Source organism: Panonychus citri, unplaced genomic scaffold (assembly GCF_014898815.1).
Source record: "Panonychus citri isolate SS breed McGregor unplaced genomic scaffold, ASM1489881v1 Contig00141, whole genome shotgun sequence".
Classification (NCBI taxonomy): domain Eukaryota; kingdom Metazoa; phylum Arthropoda; class Arachnida; order Trombidiformes; family Tetranychidae; genus Panonychus; species Panonychus citri.
In genome coordinates this window covers 2,555,407-2,572,221 of record NW_026515546.1, presented here as the reverse complement: position 1 = coordinate 2,572,221, position 16,815 = coordinate 2,555,407, and the positions used below count along the sequence as shown (strand labels likewise).

Sequence of the window (16,815 nt, the reverse complement as noted above, 5' to 3'; positions counted from 1 at the left end):
ATTAACAATTCCAAACCAAATCAATGAAACACAAGTAACAAAAACAAAATCAAACAATGTAAATATTTTGATATTGTAAGTTAATATTAATATTTATCTATTGTAAATTGTAACCATTACAACAATTTAACCCACCGTTAGTTTTACAGTAACAATTTGATAAACAATTTAAATTTTTATAAACACAATTTAGTCTAAATCATCATCATTAACTTTAATAGGTTACTGAAAAAAAGGCGAAATCCTCTTGTTATATCATCTACAAGATTAACTATTATCATCATTGTTTATCATTGGATCATCATCTTAAGGCAAAAGGATTATCTTAATCCAAGAAACTAATCCAATTGAATATATTACCTTTTTTATTTTGTTTGGAGGCAAAAAATGTTATTTTAATTATTAAACTGTTACTGAAACTTGTTGATTTTTTGAAAAAAATTATCATATTCAGGGTCAAGGTTAAGGTCATGGGGATGATGATGATGATGATGATTGACCAGTGGTCAGTGTCACAGGTGAAATCCTTTGAAAAGTCTCAATGATTGTTATCATCTTGTTGATACTTCAGGTATTTGGAAAACAAAAGACTCTGAATCCTGTCCAATCCTTGAGGGGATGAGATGAAAATTCTGGTTGATTTTGTTATTTTTTCAGGGGAGATTTGAAATCGGGATTTACTTTACACTACTGAATCTTTACTCTTCATTGTCATCATTCAGATTCTGGATCAAGCTGAATAATAATATCATGAGATATTTACATGGAAACGAAAAAGGAAAAAATTTCTTTACCTTCTAATATTAATATTTCTCAATATTTACTGTTGATTGTTGCAACTATTGTACCAAGATAATTAATCACTGTCACTGATTATGTTACTAATCTGATTATGTTATATTTACTTACAGTATCATCATGATTGTTGCTACTGTTGATTGTGATCAATAGATAAACTAAATATTATTGATTGTGATTAAAGATTTGGTTTTATCAACAATTGAGTTTTTTTTGTCAAAAAAAATTAGGTAACACTAAATGATTGAAAAAAGTTTGACTAGGATTGGATTAGGATAAGATTATCCTTGTTGAAAATGATTAAACTTAATTGTTACCAATGATGTAAGTTGATTGTTATAACCTTGGATTATATTAGTTACCCGTTAATGCTCAAACGGACACAATTTATTTTTGTCCGTTTATTGCTCCCTTCTCATCCTCATCCTCATCAGCATCCTCATCCTCTTTGCATAAGGCATCAGGAAGGTGATGGTGGTGGTGGTGGGATTTAGGATTAGACAGGGTGGGTGGATGGATAAGGGTGGAATCGGGTAATCGGATTGTGAAGTGAAAGTGATTGACTGAGTTATTTAAACGTATCTCTCCCTCCCACCCCGCCCATTAAACTTGTATCTTAGGCCAATTTAAGGTTAGATAATGTTGATAATCATTTGAACGGTAATAATATCAAAAGATAATCGTGATTAAATGATGATAATGATTATATAAACATTTTGACCTGTTGGATTTGATTGTTGTTGTTGATGTTGTTATAATAAAGGTTTTACCCTTGGGTTCAAGATGATGTATTAACGGGACTGATTGTTTGATTAGTAAATGAGATGAATATGATTTTTATACTTATTTAAGTTGATTGTTAAATGTGATTCAGATAATGATGATGATGATGATGATGATTATGTTAATTACGAGTAATTTGAGTAAAGAGGCAAATAAAAAGTATCAGGTTATTTTGGTTGGATCAATTTAAATTGTTGTAATCCAATACAGTAATTAAAATAAGATTAACTCTAAAATCTTTATCATTTTCCTTTGATTGTCAAGGTAAAACTGTTCCTCATTATTGTTTGTCAATTTATATTCATTGGGAAAAGTTAATTGTTAATCAAAGATGAAAATACAACAATGGTGACAATAATAATTCAAAGTTCATGGTGAGGTTGAAGTTGATCAATTTGATATTAGAAAATCTGAAAGCAAGATGAGGATGATAAAGGATAATGAAGATAAAGATGAAGATGCAGGAAAGTTAATTTATAAGTCAATGGAGAGAGAGAGAGAGAGAGACTTTTTTTCGAGGTGTTGACAATAAGTCGATGTGACTGGTTAACATTTTCATATTAAAGGGAAAACAGTGAATGTAAAGGTTGGTCACACTGGGAGGGAATCGTGAATCAAATACAATCCCTCCTGGGATGAAATTGGCCTTCGACTACATATCTACATGAACAACATGTAGATATCAACATTGATGCTCATTTTTTTCCTCCACCATCATACCCTCTCTCTTTCTCACTCTCTCACCTCCACCCACTTCCACAATAACAATCAACTTCAACCCTGAAAATCAACATGCACCTTGTCAGATGATTGTGTTGCCTTCAAGCATTTATATTAGACTATTGTATCATCCTTATTATCCTCATCTTTCATCTTCATCATGATAATATTAATCACACTTTTAGGCCCCTTAGTTAAAATATACATTTATTATCATCTCCTGCTGATAGTATTCAATATGAATGAAAAAAAAAGTTTTGAATGAAAATTTTGTTTACTTTTTTTTACTATTCACTCAACTTTTTCTGTTCATTTGATTAACTGTAAATTTCATAATGAACAATTAAAATGAGTATAAACGATCAAGCAAATTAATTGAATTAAGAGAACTTTTTTTTCACTTGATCAACACTATGAAATAGGTTAAATTGTTATTGATTACTGATTAATTATTGATTTAGATGATAATGTTTACTGACTTTGGTGTATTTGGTTTACGTGATTTCCAGTTGATTGTTAAGTTAATTGTTAATTGTTGATGGGGAAAAACGGTTTTTTACTCAAAATTGGATTAAGATTATCATTATCACCATGATGAAGGTTATTTATTAAAAGGTAAATGATGATAATGATGATGATGATTAACCTCTTCCACCTCCCCCCAACTCTTTGTTGTTTTCCTATTGTTGATAATTTTTTTATACTCTAACAAACGTTATCATCTTAATCCAATGGTTAATCCTAATGTAATCCTCTTTGAGTATTATCTTTTGAGTACTTTGGAATCAGTTAGTTTGTTTTTTAATTCCTCCGCTGATTGTTGATGATAAATAAACCATCTTAGTATTGGAAACCCGATTAGATATATTCAGTTTGATAATCGACTCTCACTTATTAATACAATAACATCCCGACAATGATTAACAAATAGCCAATAATTGCTATTAAATAACCTTTTCGAACTTGATAATAAAAATGTTCTAACCTTTGATTGTAAAAATTTCATTCGAAAATGTGAACATCATTTTGTATGCATTTTCTAGAAGGTAATATACAAGGTGACCCTAAGTGTCTCTGGTTAACTTTGACATCTCAAGTCCAGAGTTTCTTTGATCTAATTGGAAAGACAAAAAAAAGTTTCTCATCAATTTTTTTTTTCTTCTGCTTATTTATCATCCAAATAATCATCTCTTTCTCATCATCTCTCACCTTTATCCTCATCCCAATGACAACTTAATTGAACCTTGAGGTTGAAGGGTAATCATAATGATAATAACGTTTGTATTATTGTTGACAAATGCATTGTCAATGTATTTTTAAGCTTGAATTGAGATAACTTCACAGTCTCGAGGGAAAAAGTAACAACAAACCCAAAATAATGAGAGATGACAATTTCCTCATCATCTTGTTCATCATCATCATAAGCATCCCCTCCACCAGTATCATCATTTGATGATGATCAAGATGATGTTTTTATAGAGATGAAATTGATGATGAACAATAATCATAACGGTAAATATGATTTACTATTATGATCAATTGTGATTTGTATATTTCTCTTTACATGGTAACCAATTATTTCCCGATAAATTAATCAATTGATTCATGTTTTGTTATTTTTTTCATCAACGATTGTTGTTAACATGAGACCATTAATATATTCTGAATGATTATGATGATAATATTTCCATGATGATATTGTTAGTTTAATGATGCTTATCTTTAGTGAATCCTTTGATTTTTTTTTCGTCTTCTCATCTCCATGAAAATAGTTACAATGTTTAACCAGAAGAAGAAAAAATTTCTTATATATTTCATTGATTTTCATGATGGTGGAAAATTTGATTTTACTTTTTTTTTACCTTTCAAACAAAATGTAATCATTTCCACTCTCATTTCAAATGTATCAATACAATTTTATCATCATCATCATATTAAGCTGAAAATTTTTCAACCAAAATAAACAAAACATTTCAGTTCTTCATGAAAATGGAAACAGAAATAAAAGGAAAACATTGATTCAGTTTAGATTCAGAATCATGAAGATGAAACTGAGACTCTTGAAGATTTTTTCTCTCTTCTCCTTGATCAGAAAATAGAAGAATAAGAAGAAAGAAAGAAAGAAAGAAAGAAAGAAAGAGAGAGAGAGATATTAAGATGAGAAAGTGGGTGAAGATGATGAAAAAAGAGAAAAAGAAAAAAAATCATTGAACAAATTTACTCCTTGATTATATCTTCTTATGAGTTCTGAACAAGAGATTGAACTGATTGTTCAGTGAGATGATGAAGTTGATGATCAGAAAGATGAAGGTGGGAGTGGGGGTGGAGTGGTAAAAGATGATAATGAAGACATGATGATGATGATATTAATACGAAACCTATAAGGTAAATGGAATCAAATAAAACCCTATATAAAAGTTTCTGATTCAGTTCTGATGGAGGTTGGGATTAGGTGGAAAAAGAAGATGATGATGATGAGAAAGATGAAGATAAGCTCGTCTCTTTTTCCTCTTTCCAACTGTATCATTTGTCCAAGAGGAAGAAGAAAAAATATCGATCATCTTGTTGTTTTTTTCTCTCTCTTTTGTTTTCTCTCATCTAATCGATAACATAAACATTGTGTATCAATCTATGGATGATGTTGATCATCATCATCATCTTCAGGTGGAGATTGATAGTGATGATGATACACAGAATCATGATTCATGTTGATAACCATAATAATTGTCAATCGATTGCAAATGTAATTAAAATTGTCATCAACTATTCACCAATCATTGGAAATGATGATTAACATTTTTGGATTGTAATTTGCTTAAATAAAGTTTTGTTAATTAGCCCAAATTTGTATAAATGTTTGGGAAAATTGTGACAATCAGTTGTGATTAATAATTGTAACAATTAATTATTACTTATCATCTCAGGAGTTTTATTGTTTTCTTAGTTAAATTTAGTAGATTTAATTTTTTTTTTCAATTCATTTTCATTCAAAATTTATGGTTTTAGTTGAACAATTGAATATTTTATTATCATCACATGGGAGTTAATTGTTGTGGTTGATTATTAATTGAACTTTTTTGTTCTTGAAACTTTTTATCATTACTTAATGGTGATTAGGATTGCAGGGAAAGTTCTGGTTCTAAGATGGTAAGAAAAAAGTTCCAGTCTCGTTAACCATTTTGTCATTATTTCAATTTGAAATTCTCATGAGATCTTCATCATGATGGTGACAATTTCTATTTACATTCACAAACTGATTGTTGTTGTTGTTTTCCTAATCAAAATTAATTGTTTCAACACGAAATTAACGTTATCTTCATGGTGATAATGATGATGATACTTTGGATGCGGATAAGGAAATGATGATGATCATCATGATAGAATGGATTGAGAATTGATGAAAGGAGAAATAATTTGAAACGGAAAAGAAAATGTTGAATAACAAGAAGGGAAGATAAATGAATCTTTATGAAGATTAAAGATTAAGATGAAGACAAAATTGTTCACTTTTTAATCTTTGTTCCGTTTCCATAGAGACCTAAGACCTAATCGAGAGAAAGAGAGAGATGATCTTAATCCATTACAGATGATGAAGATTATGGATAAGACTATAAATCAAAGTTGAAGATGATGATGATGATGATGATGGAGATAGAGAATGATAATGATTGGAATGTAATTCAGTGAATCTTAAATTCTGAGGTTGAATTGTTTTCTCAATTATCTGTGTGTCTTTTTTTTCATGGAAAAAATTTTTTTTTCACTTTATCCTTATAATTATGGTTCTCGTCATGATCTAAGTTTGGATGATTAAGATGATTATCATGAAAAAATCATCATTGTCAATCTTCACCTTCATCACTTACCTTTTGATAATCATCATGAAATTCATGAGTTTTATCATGATCATCATCTTAAGACTCAATGAATCCTAATGGTTACTTGAGATTGAAGATGAAAAAAAAAGGTTTATCTTCACAATTTTTTTTTTCTTCGTCTTTTTTTCCTCATCATTATAATCCTTACCTTTGTAATAATGATGAATCACGTCTTCATGATCATCATCATGATCATCAGCATCACCATGAAAACCGTTATAATCAGATTGATGATCAGGCCGATTCCATGATAATCACCGATGGAGCTGAAAAATTTTCATTTGGATATTTTTTTCTGCTTCTCAAAAGTTTGATTATCATTAACGATTAATCATTTTCCATTGATTGTTGTCATTTAAAAATAAACAATCAATCATTAAATTGTTATCTACAAATGATTAACCTTCCGGAAGGTTAACTGAAACCAAACAATTAACAAGATAAAAAAGATTCCAATGTTAATTGTTAATACGGAATCTCAATTGTAAACAAATCACCGAGCAAATTGATTTGTTTACATCGATAACAATTTAACTAAATTAAAGTAAATTGAATCGAGTTTGATTTGAATTGTTTTTCTTTGTTTTTTTTAATTAAATTGGTTCCTGCATATCACATCTTCATCATCACTAATTATAATATAAAAAACCATCATCATGTTAATAATATTTAAGTTAATTTCATCTCTTAATTGTTACTAATCAGCAAAGAATTAAAAATCAAATTAAATGATATAAGAAAAGAAACAAATAAATCAAACATATAATCATAAATATATAAACAAAATATAATCAAAAGAGTTGAATTGTGACAATTAAGAGATAAACGTTTCAAAATGATAAATAAAAAAATCAAATATCAAAGCATCGTTTCCGTTTCCGTTTTTGTTTTCTCACCAAAAAAAGTTGATAAACTTTCAAAATAATATATAAATTTTTGACTTTCTCTCTTTCTCTCTTATTTGAAAGGGTTGATTTACTTAATTATAATTTGGTTGATGATGATTATGACATAGTAATAATATTAATTGGTAATAATAATAATAATAATAATAGTTAATTAAATTGTGATATATTATTATTATCATTTAGTTGATTATGTTTGAATTGATTGACTTTTTTTTTATATATTGTTGATTGTAAGTTGGATTAAAATTGAAATATGATTTGATTGTTTTTTGGTTTTCTTTTGACGTGTTAAATTGTTGTTGATTTGGTTTTGTTTAAGTTGATTAATCTTATTAATTAATCTCCTTTCTCTCTGTTTCTCTTAATCTCTACCCTGTGTAACTGTTTATTGAATTTGGTGTTTTTGCTGGATTGTAATAATTGTTACCAGTATTTTGGAAGGTACCATTCAGGCCGGAAGTTGGTGTTTCTCCGAAACAGGAAACACCTTGAGCGGTTGCAGTTAACGGGCCAACAGAGTTACCAAAGCTGTTCCAAAATCCTTGCGATTGAAGTGGAGCTGCGATTTTAGCCCAATTGGTATAAGAAGAGCAGCCTGTGTAAAGGGCAGCAGCTTCCTCGAAAGATGAATGTAATAGTCCGTTAAACTGTGACCCAAGGCTATTTTTTACATCTACGACTACATGACGTTCACGTTTCCGCCATTTGGCTCGACGATTTTTGAACCAAATCTGAAAGAGAGACAAATTATGAGATTATCGGATTAGGAATACATGTAACTCTTTTTTTTTTGGATTCACTTGATTATCTTACTCTGATTCTGGGCTCAGTTAGATTGGTCCACATTGCGATTTCCTCTCGAGTTGACATATCCGGATATCGATTCCTATTAAAAACTGTCTCTAACTCTTGTAACTGTTGACTAGTAAAATGAGTTCGCTGTCGTCGAGTCCGTTTCTTTGTCTTCGAGTCTTCACCATCCGTTTCCTCGCTATCATTTCCGGTTATACTTGATATCTGGGTGGGTTTATTATCCATTCCATCACCACTATCTAAATATATTCAATCACAATTAAACAGAATCAAATTAACTATAAAAATTTAGGTTGAAACAATTAACATCTTATAGCAACTTCATTAAGTTTTCCAAAGTATTATATTAACTTTTACATTGGAAATCAATCTTGGAAAAATTTTCTTCTTTTTTTCTCTGTCAACAATTAACGAGATGTTGATTGTTCTAATTAGGATGATGATGATGATCATCATCATCATCAATCCTTAACAAGGTAATAATCAACTTGTTAACTGGTTTTCCGTTATCATGATTAACTAATGATGAGCTTACCCTTTGAGGTTTCTGATAAAATTTAATCAACTTTCAGGCTCTTCAAATTTTTACCTTGTATCTTATTGAGTTAATTGTTGCTTGAGCAATTGATTAATCTTATTTCCTGTGAGTAAATTGTTGGTCAGAGTAAATTGATTTCTAACTGGTTAGTTAATTGTTGATTGTATGTGATATGAACACAATCAATTTGTGTATTCATACGTGTATTTGTATTATTGAGTATCTGGTTATAAGGATTAAGAGGGAAAATTATTATAAACAAGTAAATCAGAAGCAATTAAAACAATATTAATGATGATTTTAATCAACCAATAAATTGTTAATAATTGTTAATGATGTTATTTGTTTAATTGTGATTGGTTGACAAAGATTATAATCAGTGTAATCTTATTACAAGGATTAACTTGGATTAACTCTTAACTTTCAAGAGGGTAACTTGAAAAGCTTAATCAAGGAAAAGGTTTGATGTACAATTAACAATTTGATTAAATCTAATTAACAATTATCATCATTTAGCTAATTGTATAACTAAAACTACGATCAATGATTGACAATTAAATGTTAAACATTCAATGATTTGATAGGTGAAAAACAATCAAGAGAATCAGTAATCAGAAGCAAATTGTTGCAAGAATAATTTATCACCATGGTAACTGGTTTATAATTGATAACAATTATATATAGAAACAATTAACTAATCATCCTCAAATTTTAGAGTTTAAATTAAAATCACTAATTACAGAACTGAATTAATCAGTGATAGATTGAAATTGTAATGCTAATCGAGAGTTAAACTTGTGTTGAGAGTTTTTTTTTCATGTTGATTAACATGAAAAGTTGATTGATTTGATAATTACAACAATTAAATCAATAATTACATGTTGTTGTTATTATTTGTTAGTTGATTGTGTTGATTATTAAGTTAATTGTCGGTTTCTTTATCACTCTCCCTGTGAACATGAAACACTTAACTCAATTGAAGTGCCAACATGATCATCATTGATTATCAACAATTGATTGTGATTGTTGATCAACAATTCAAATTCATTTAATATAAGGTAGACATTTACAATTAGTTAAATTGTCTAGAGTGGTAAATACTTGATTAACTAATCCTGTAAGGGATTAATAAATACAACCTGTCATAAAAAAGTAATTAATTAATTAACTGTATTACTTTTCGCTTTCCTTTTTCAACTAATCAATCGTTAATCAATTGATTAATTTGAAACTTCCGAAATAGTTAAATTAATATTGGTAAGAGCAGCAAACAATTAATCACAATTAGCTTATTGATTCATCATTTAATTTTAGATTGTTAATCAATTGCAATCCTTAAATATTCATCGATATAAATTAACTTTCCATCTAAACATTTAGAGCAATTAAAAGTTGATTGATTTGATTGCGCTTTCCTTTGATTAGTAGTGTTAGTTAATTGTTGTTGGCGGTTAAATTGTTAATTATCAATACGTATTGACTCATTGACTATTTTTTTATGCTGATCAAAGTAATCAAGTAAATTTAAGTTAATTGTATAATGACATTGATTAATTGTCTCTTGTGGTTGATAGTTTTCACTTACAATCAACTAATTGTAACAAGATAATCACATTGGTCATCACCATTGATGGTGGTCAATTTTTGTCCAGCTATTAGCTGATAATTTGACAATCATTTTATTTTCATTGACAATTAACTGATTTAGTTTGACAATCAAGACTGATAATTATCAAACATTTGACAAGGTTACAATTTAAATTGTCAATTGAAATGTTTCAAATTTAAACTTTATATTACCAACAATTGACTATAACTAATTAGGTGTTGACAGAAATCACCAGACAAGTTTGAACTAGAGTAATTAGTTAACTATTAGTTAATTTTCACCATTGATTTAGTTTACAAAATTTTGGCGATAATTTAAAAGATTGATAATTAATTGTCATTGAAAATTGATATTGTTCATTGATTGTTACAATGTTACACTTTGAGAAATTTAAATTGTTTGCAAATTTGTTTTATGATTAATAATAATTTCAAATCAATTGATTAAAATAATATGATGATTGTGATTAATGTTTTACGCTTCAATAATGATTTAAATTGTTTACTAATTGTAAATTTATGTATATAAATTGATCCCTTTGATTGATTTGATTGATTTGATTGATACGACTTAGTTAATTGTATCCCAGTTAAAAGTTATCCTTTCGTTATGAGAGACAATTGTTGATCATTTTCTGGATTCAACAATTAACTTAATAATATAATCAATCGAAAGCATTTGCAAAAATGTCTCAATGATCTTTGACAATTTGTAATTGTGTTCAATTTTGATTTTAATTACGAGTTATAATAAATCAGATAGAATGATAATTTCTCTCTATCAAATGAAACTTCTGGAATATAAATTTACCGTTAGAACTTTTTGTCTCGAAAAAGTAAATTCGAGTTTTTTCCTCATGAAATTTGACTGAGATTTTGAATTTTCAACACTTACCTGGTCGTTTTTTACATTGATCAGGAACTGTTGTTGAACATGAAGGAGATTGATGTAGTAGTGGAGTTGTTGTTGATGGACTACCTGACCCACCACCTCCCCCGTTACCACCTCCATTTGAATCAAGGTGATGGGGAGGTAATCGAGTTAAATTTGAGTTTAATTGTGACACTGAAGAAGAAGCTGCAGCTACGGCTGCTGCTGCGGCGGCGGAAACATTTTGAGGGAAACCGGGAGTTGGGTGAGTGTAAAAATGTGGATGATGAGTTGATGGGGTTGAGGTAATGGTGGAGGGTGAAGGTGCCCCAGAAATTGATGAGAAAAGTGATGAAACATGATGAGCACTAGGATAATGAATAGATTGGGCTGATGATAAAGTCCGAGGATGATGATGATGGTGAGTATGATGAGGATGGTGTGGACCAACTGAGCCAGAATTACCACCATTTCCTCCTCCACCCAGACCACCTCCACCACCACCATTACCAGTTAAACCGGAAGGTGGTGAATTGATGGCATTAACAGTTGAATGGAGGGCGTGTTGCATTGTAACCAATTGGTGGTGATGTTGATGTTGTGTTGAATGAAGGGAGTGGTGATGAACTGTTGTTGGTGAAGGTACAAGTTGATGTTGTTGTTGTTGCTGTTGTTGTTGTTGTTGTTGATGATGATGTTGAAGCTGAAGATGTACTTGATGTTGATGGTGTTGTTGTTGTTGTTGTTGTTGATGTTGCTGTTGCTGTTGTTGTTGCTGCTGATGAAGTTGATGCTGATGATAAGATATTAGTTGCTGATGAGGATGAGTTAATCCTACACCTGACACTGAAGGGGTTGAAGATGATCCCGTTGTAGTGTTTGAGGTTTGGTGATGAAGATGATCACTCAGATTTCCTGTTGGAGTCACTGATGGTGATAATGTTGAGCTTTGACCTTGTGCCTGTTGGGCTGAACTTTCAACTGAAGATGAAGCTGCAAGTGATGCAAGTAAAGTTGTGGTTGAAGATGAGGATGAAGAGGAAGATGAAGAAGCTGATACTGACACTGGAGAAGCTGAAGATGCTGTTGTCGATGAAGATGATGAAGAAGATGATGTATTCTGATGAACTCCTTGGGATGATGAGGATGACGATGATTGTGATGGACCAACTAAATCTTGTAAACACAATGGATCCGATGAAAGGGAATCCATTTATCAATAGCAGCAACTAATGAAATAACGGTTTTCTTGTTTCTCTTCCTCCTTCTGATGATATTTATTACTCTGATGATGATAAATATGTTGATAAAAACAACAACAATTAACAGGGTAAACTTTAAAGACTCTGGAAAAGAAATCAAATGAATGAAACAAATTGAATAACTTTCAAGTAAAAGCAAAGAAAAAAAAATGTAAACAAACAAAAAGGTGTAACAATTGAAAACCTTTAACTGTAAACTTTTAACAATTAACTAATCACTTGACTCTTAAATTGTGTTATGTTACAATTTTTCATTGTCAAGAGATGATGATTAAGATGATGACTCGGATATATTGTTACTATTAGATAGTTGGGTGTGAAAAAAGGTAACAAATCTAATCTAAGGTGATGATAATGAAGAGCAGAAAGAGGAGGAAGATGAAGATGAAGATGAGGATGAGGATGAGGATGTAAAGGTAACGTTAATTGACTTTTATCTAGTTAAATGAGAAGACGGTTGATGTGTGGGGGTGGAAAGTGGGAGTGATAAAGATACAAGAAGAAGATGATCTTACCTCATGACAGTGTTTTCGTTTCCAAAGGGATGAAGATGATGACAAAAGGATTAAGATGAAGAAAAAAACAAAGAGACAATGAAGATGAAACTTTGGCTCTCTCACTCTCTCAGTCTCACTTGCTGATATCGTTGGTCGATGTTGTTTATTTGTTTGTTATTACCTTTTTTTTTGTGTTTCCTTTACTTTATTATTGTTTGTAATGAATAAAAGTCTAGGAAGAAAAAATAAAAGTCCAAAAGAGAGAAAAAGAAAGAGGAGAGAGAGAGAGAAATTTACTGCTCATCCTCATCCTCATCATCTCTTTTTTCTCTTTCTTTTCTTTCTCTCTCTTGATAATCAAATAATTTGGTTTTCTCTTGTTATTGGTTAATTGTTAGTTCGACTGGTGGAGTCTCCATTTGATTCAAACTTTTTCATTGGTTCGTATTCACTTTTTGTTTACTCCCATAAAATGGGAGTGACTCTCTTTTATTTCATCAGTTCTCATCATCTTCATCTTCATCTTCATCTTCATCATCTTTTTTTCTTTCTTTTCTGATTGACTTTGTTTCTTTTTTGCTTCCTTACATCAATTTCATCCATTTTCATCATTCTAACAGTATCTCCCTGCTCTCTCTCTCAATGGTATATCTATGAGCTTTTTTGCTTTAAAAGGGAGCAAGATGATGATGATGATGAAGAAAAGTAAGAAATTAAATTGCCTCTGTAAGTTTCATCTTCTTTTTTGTTTGATTTTCTCTCTCTCTCTCTCTCTCTCTCTCTCTCTCTCTCTCTCTCGCCTTGTTTCCAGGGAAAATGTTATTCAGAGTGATTCTGATTATTATGAACAAATGACATCAAATATCATCTTTATCATTAGCATCCTCATCATCATCTTATTATTACGTCAATTAAGATGATGTAAGTTTATTATTAGTTTTTTCATCATCTCATTTGATTTGATTTGATTTGATTTTTGGAATGGAAAAAAACATTTTCATTAAAATCTTTCCCTTGCTCATGAAGATTAACATGATCTTTATATTGAATTGAATTGAAATGCAGTTTTATTATCATGTGTTTATCTAACTTATTGGTCAGTGTGTTGATTAGATTTCAGTGGAATTGAAAAAAAGAAAAATTTTAAAATCAAATCAATTGATTATCCACCTTGAATAATCAAACTCAGTTTCAATCTTAAGATATTTTCACACCACGAATAATAAATCTGATAGATTCTCATTCTTGAAATGATTAATGGAAACTTTAAATTGTGATCATTTAAATGTTGGTATAGGCTTTTGATTATCATTGTTTCACACCCAAGGATATCATCTTTATGATGATAAACATTATCACCTTCAAATTTTCATGATGATATTCAACTATTTAAATTTTAAGGTTGTATGAGTTTTAGATTAACTTTTTAAATTGTGCTTCTGAATGACAAATGATTCCTCTAAATTGTAATAGCTTTTTGGTATCATCAACATCATTATGTAATCACCATTGGAAACAATTTATCATTCATTTCAACCTCCACCTTTAGATGTACATAAAGTTATCAAGGAAAAACTTTCCTATTCATAGTTAATGATGAAATTGTAACTGTCATGGTGAATCTTGTATGTTCATGTCTCTATTGATTATTACTCTGGTTTATATTTAGTTTGACTTGATCAGTATTTCATTTTGTTTCCCTGTTCATTTGGTTGCATGTTAATAGCTCATTGTTTGGTAATTTAAGGTAATTTAAAAGCTGTTAGTTGAGCAATTAACGCCTTGACCTGGTCACGAAATTATTACCCAAAGGTGTGTAAAAGTAATACAAGGTAAGGGAAATAAAGTGAAGAGTAATTTAGTTGATTGTGTTGTTGTTGTTGTTGATCATCAATGAGGCGGATGAGGAGGTGGAGATGATTTTGATCACTTTATATATGCAAAGTCCATTGGTAAAGGTCAGCAAAGGGGAGGGACTGGTCATCACATTTCTGTTCAACAATCTACTCCTTTTGGACAATAATCATCATCGAAAATTATATAAATTTATCATCTGCCTAATAAATTGTGATACTGATTCTTTATGATTAGATTTTCATTATAATTGTTAATTGTTTTGATTCTTTTATCAATTGGATTGAAAGTTCAATTAAATTTTCTAATTTTCTTTTGAGTTTGTTTGGAAATTGTCTTTATCAATAATCAAGTTAATTCTCTGAGGGAATTACAATTTTCTGATGATTGATTGTGTTGTGATTAAATTAATTATTCCAATTAAATTGTTGTTTCATTTTGATTCTTTCATAGGGAAAGAGTCGCCATCTATTGGGGTTTTTGCTTCGCTTATTTAATTGTGTTAAATTAAATTGTAACTATTTTGTTTATGGTCGAAATTGTTTACAATTTGAAAAAAACTATGGCCCATTGATTGTGTGTTATGGTCAGTTTAGGATTCTTGGTCATTTCCGCACTCGAATCTAACGAAATCTATTATTTGAAGACCTTGATTTTCGCAAAAATCGGCAACACTTAAACTCGAGTCAATTATCGTCTTCTGATCCAATAGATAATCATTATCTTCGGGAATCTTGTATCCTTCTTCGGTTAATTTTTTCTCTTTCTAATTGCTCGGGTGATTTCTTAAGGTAAACTGGACTCATTCCGATGATTTGTTGGCACAAAATTTTACCAACATTGTCAATTGTATATTCAATTTGCTCTTCAACAAATTCGATGTCCAATTCTTGATTGTCAATCTCTTCATCGGTCAATTGTTTTTCTGATTTTTCAGCTCCTTCTTTTGGATGATCAATTTCTGGTGAAGTTTTAATTTCTTTCACTGGTTCAGGTTCGGTGGGTTTGTTGATTGTTTCTTTCCTCTCTTCATCAGGTAATTGACGTACGACAACAATTGAACCATATTTACCCAATTGAACACCATTAATATCAGCAATGTATTCACCTGAAGCATGGGCATGTCCAAAAAGTGATAAATCATTTCTAATCGGTTCATTTAAATGTAAAATTAAAGCTTTTGAAAGTTTTATATTCTCGCCTAATTTGGATATTGCTTGTGAAATTTGATCATTGAGAAAATTTAAATCTTCTGATGTGTAGATGAGCTTGGTAACTAATTCATTTTTAGTGGTTGATGATGGTGCTGATTTGGATTGAGTTGATGGTGAAAAAAGATCCGAAGTTAACTGGGCAATTAATTGTTTGAAACTTGAATTACGAGCGACAAAATCAGTTTCACAATTAACTTCTAACAGGGCACATCTTTTAGCTTCTTTATCCATCAAAAGACCAACTAACCCTTGGGCAGCTCGACGAGACTATTGTAAAGAAAAAATAACATACAATTAGATTAGAAAATTAGCAATTTAACAAATGCCGAAAATCAAATCAACAAAACAAATTACCTTTAATTTTGCAGCTTTTGCATATCCATGTTTAATACTTTCCTCCTTTAAATAAGCCGTTGCAGCTTCAATGTCATTATTATGTAGTTCCAATGCTTTCTTGCATAATGTAAATGCCAACCTAAATTCAAAGAGAAAAAAAGATTTAAATCAATACAAAATCAATTCGAAACGTTGAAAGAATTAAAAGAAAATTAATAAACCGCTTACCCTGTTTTCTTACGGAGTTTGGCAAGATTAGATTCTGGGACAGGAGTCGAAGAGAAAGAAGCAACTCTCAAACCAAATCGACTAGATGAGGCTGGTAAAAGGTTCGAAATGGAAAAATTAATTCTACAAATCATAATTAAACCAAAAGGAACCAAATTAAAACCAATCAAAAACAAAACCTCATGTAAACACAACAATTAAAGTATCGAATCCAAAATATCCGATCTTTCCGATATTTGAATATTCAAATCTTCGTAAAGGATAAAAGTTGAATTTCCTAAAGAAACTGAGATAATTTATGTAACATTTTATATCGTAAATTAACTTGCATGAGTGAATTAACTGATTGGTGAAATTAGCTGGAGAAAATTAATTGAAATTGTGCTGGAAAATTGGAAAAGAAAATGAGAAAATAAGAAGCGGGAAATTTGAAATTCGGTTACCATGGAAACTCTTTTTTCGCTCATTCAAAGTAACCGCTTTTCGTTGTTGAGAGAAACAAACAAC

General features: G+C 30.2%; 2 protein-coding genes across 2 annotated transcripts; both read right to left on the bottom strand.

The window, feature by feature from the left end:
* Positions 1–6,913: 6,913 nt before the first annotated feature.
* Positions 6,914–12,975, bottom strand: LOC128395065 (pituitary homeobox homolog Ptx1-like). Its single transcript, XM_053355447.1, has 4 exons — positions 12,695–12,975; positions 10,942–12,263; positions 7,901–8,139; positions 6,914–7,818 (listed from the first exon to the last, which is right to left on the bottom strand). Exons 2-4 carry the CDS (start codon positions 12,128–12,130, stop codon positions 7,456–7,458), a joined length of 1,791 nt encoding a protein of 596 aa, XP_053211422.1. The 5' UTR covers positions 12,131–12,263; positions 12,695–12,975; the 3' UTR covers positions 6,914–7,455.
* Positions 12,976–14,548: 1,573 nt separating this feature from the next.
* On the bottom strand, positions 14,549–16,516 carry LOC128395066 (elongation factor Ts, mitochondrial-like). The gene is given in 4 exon segments (XM_053355448.1): positions 14,549–15,297; positions 15,299–16,011; positions 16,099–16,219; positions 16,309–16,516. Coding segments are annotated over 4 exon segments (1,143 nt in total). The 5' UTR covers positions 16,443–16,516; the 3' UTR covers positions 14,549–15,122.
* Between the last annotated feature and the right edge of the window lie 299 nt (positions 16,517–16,815).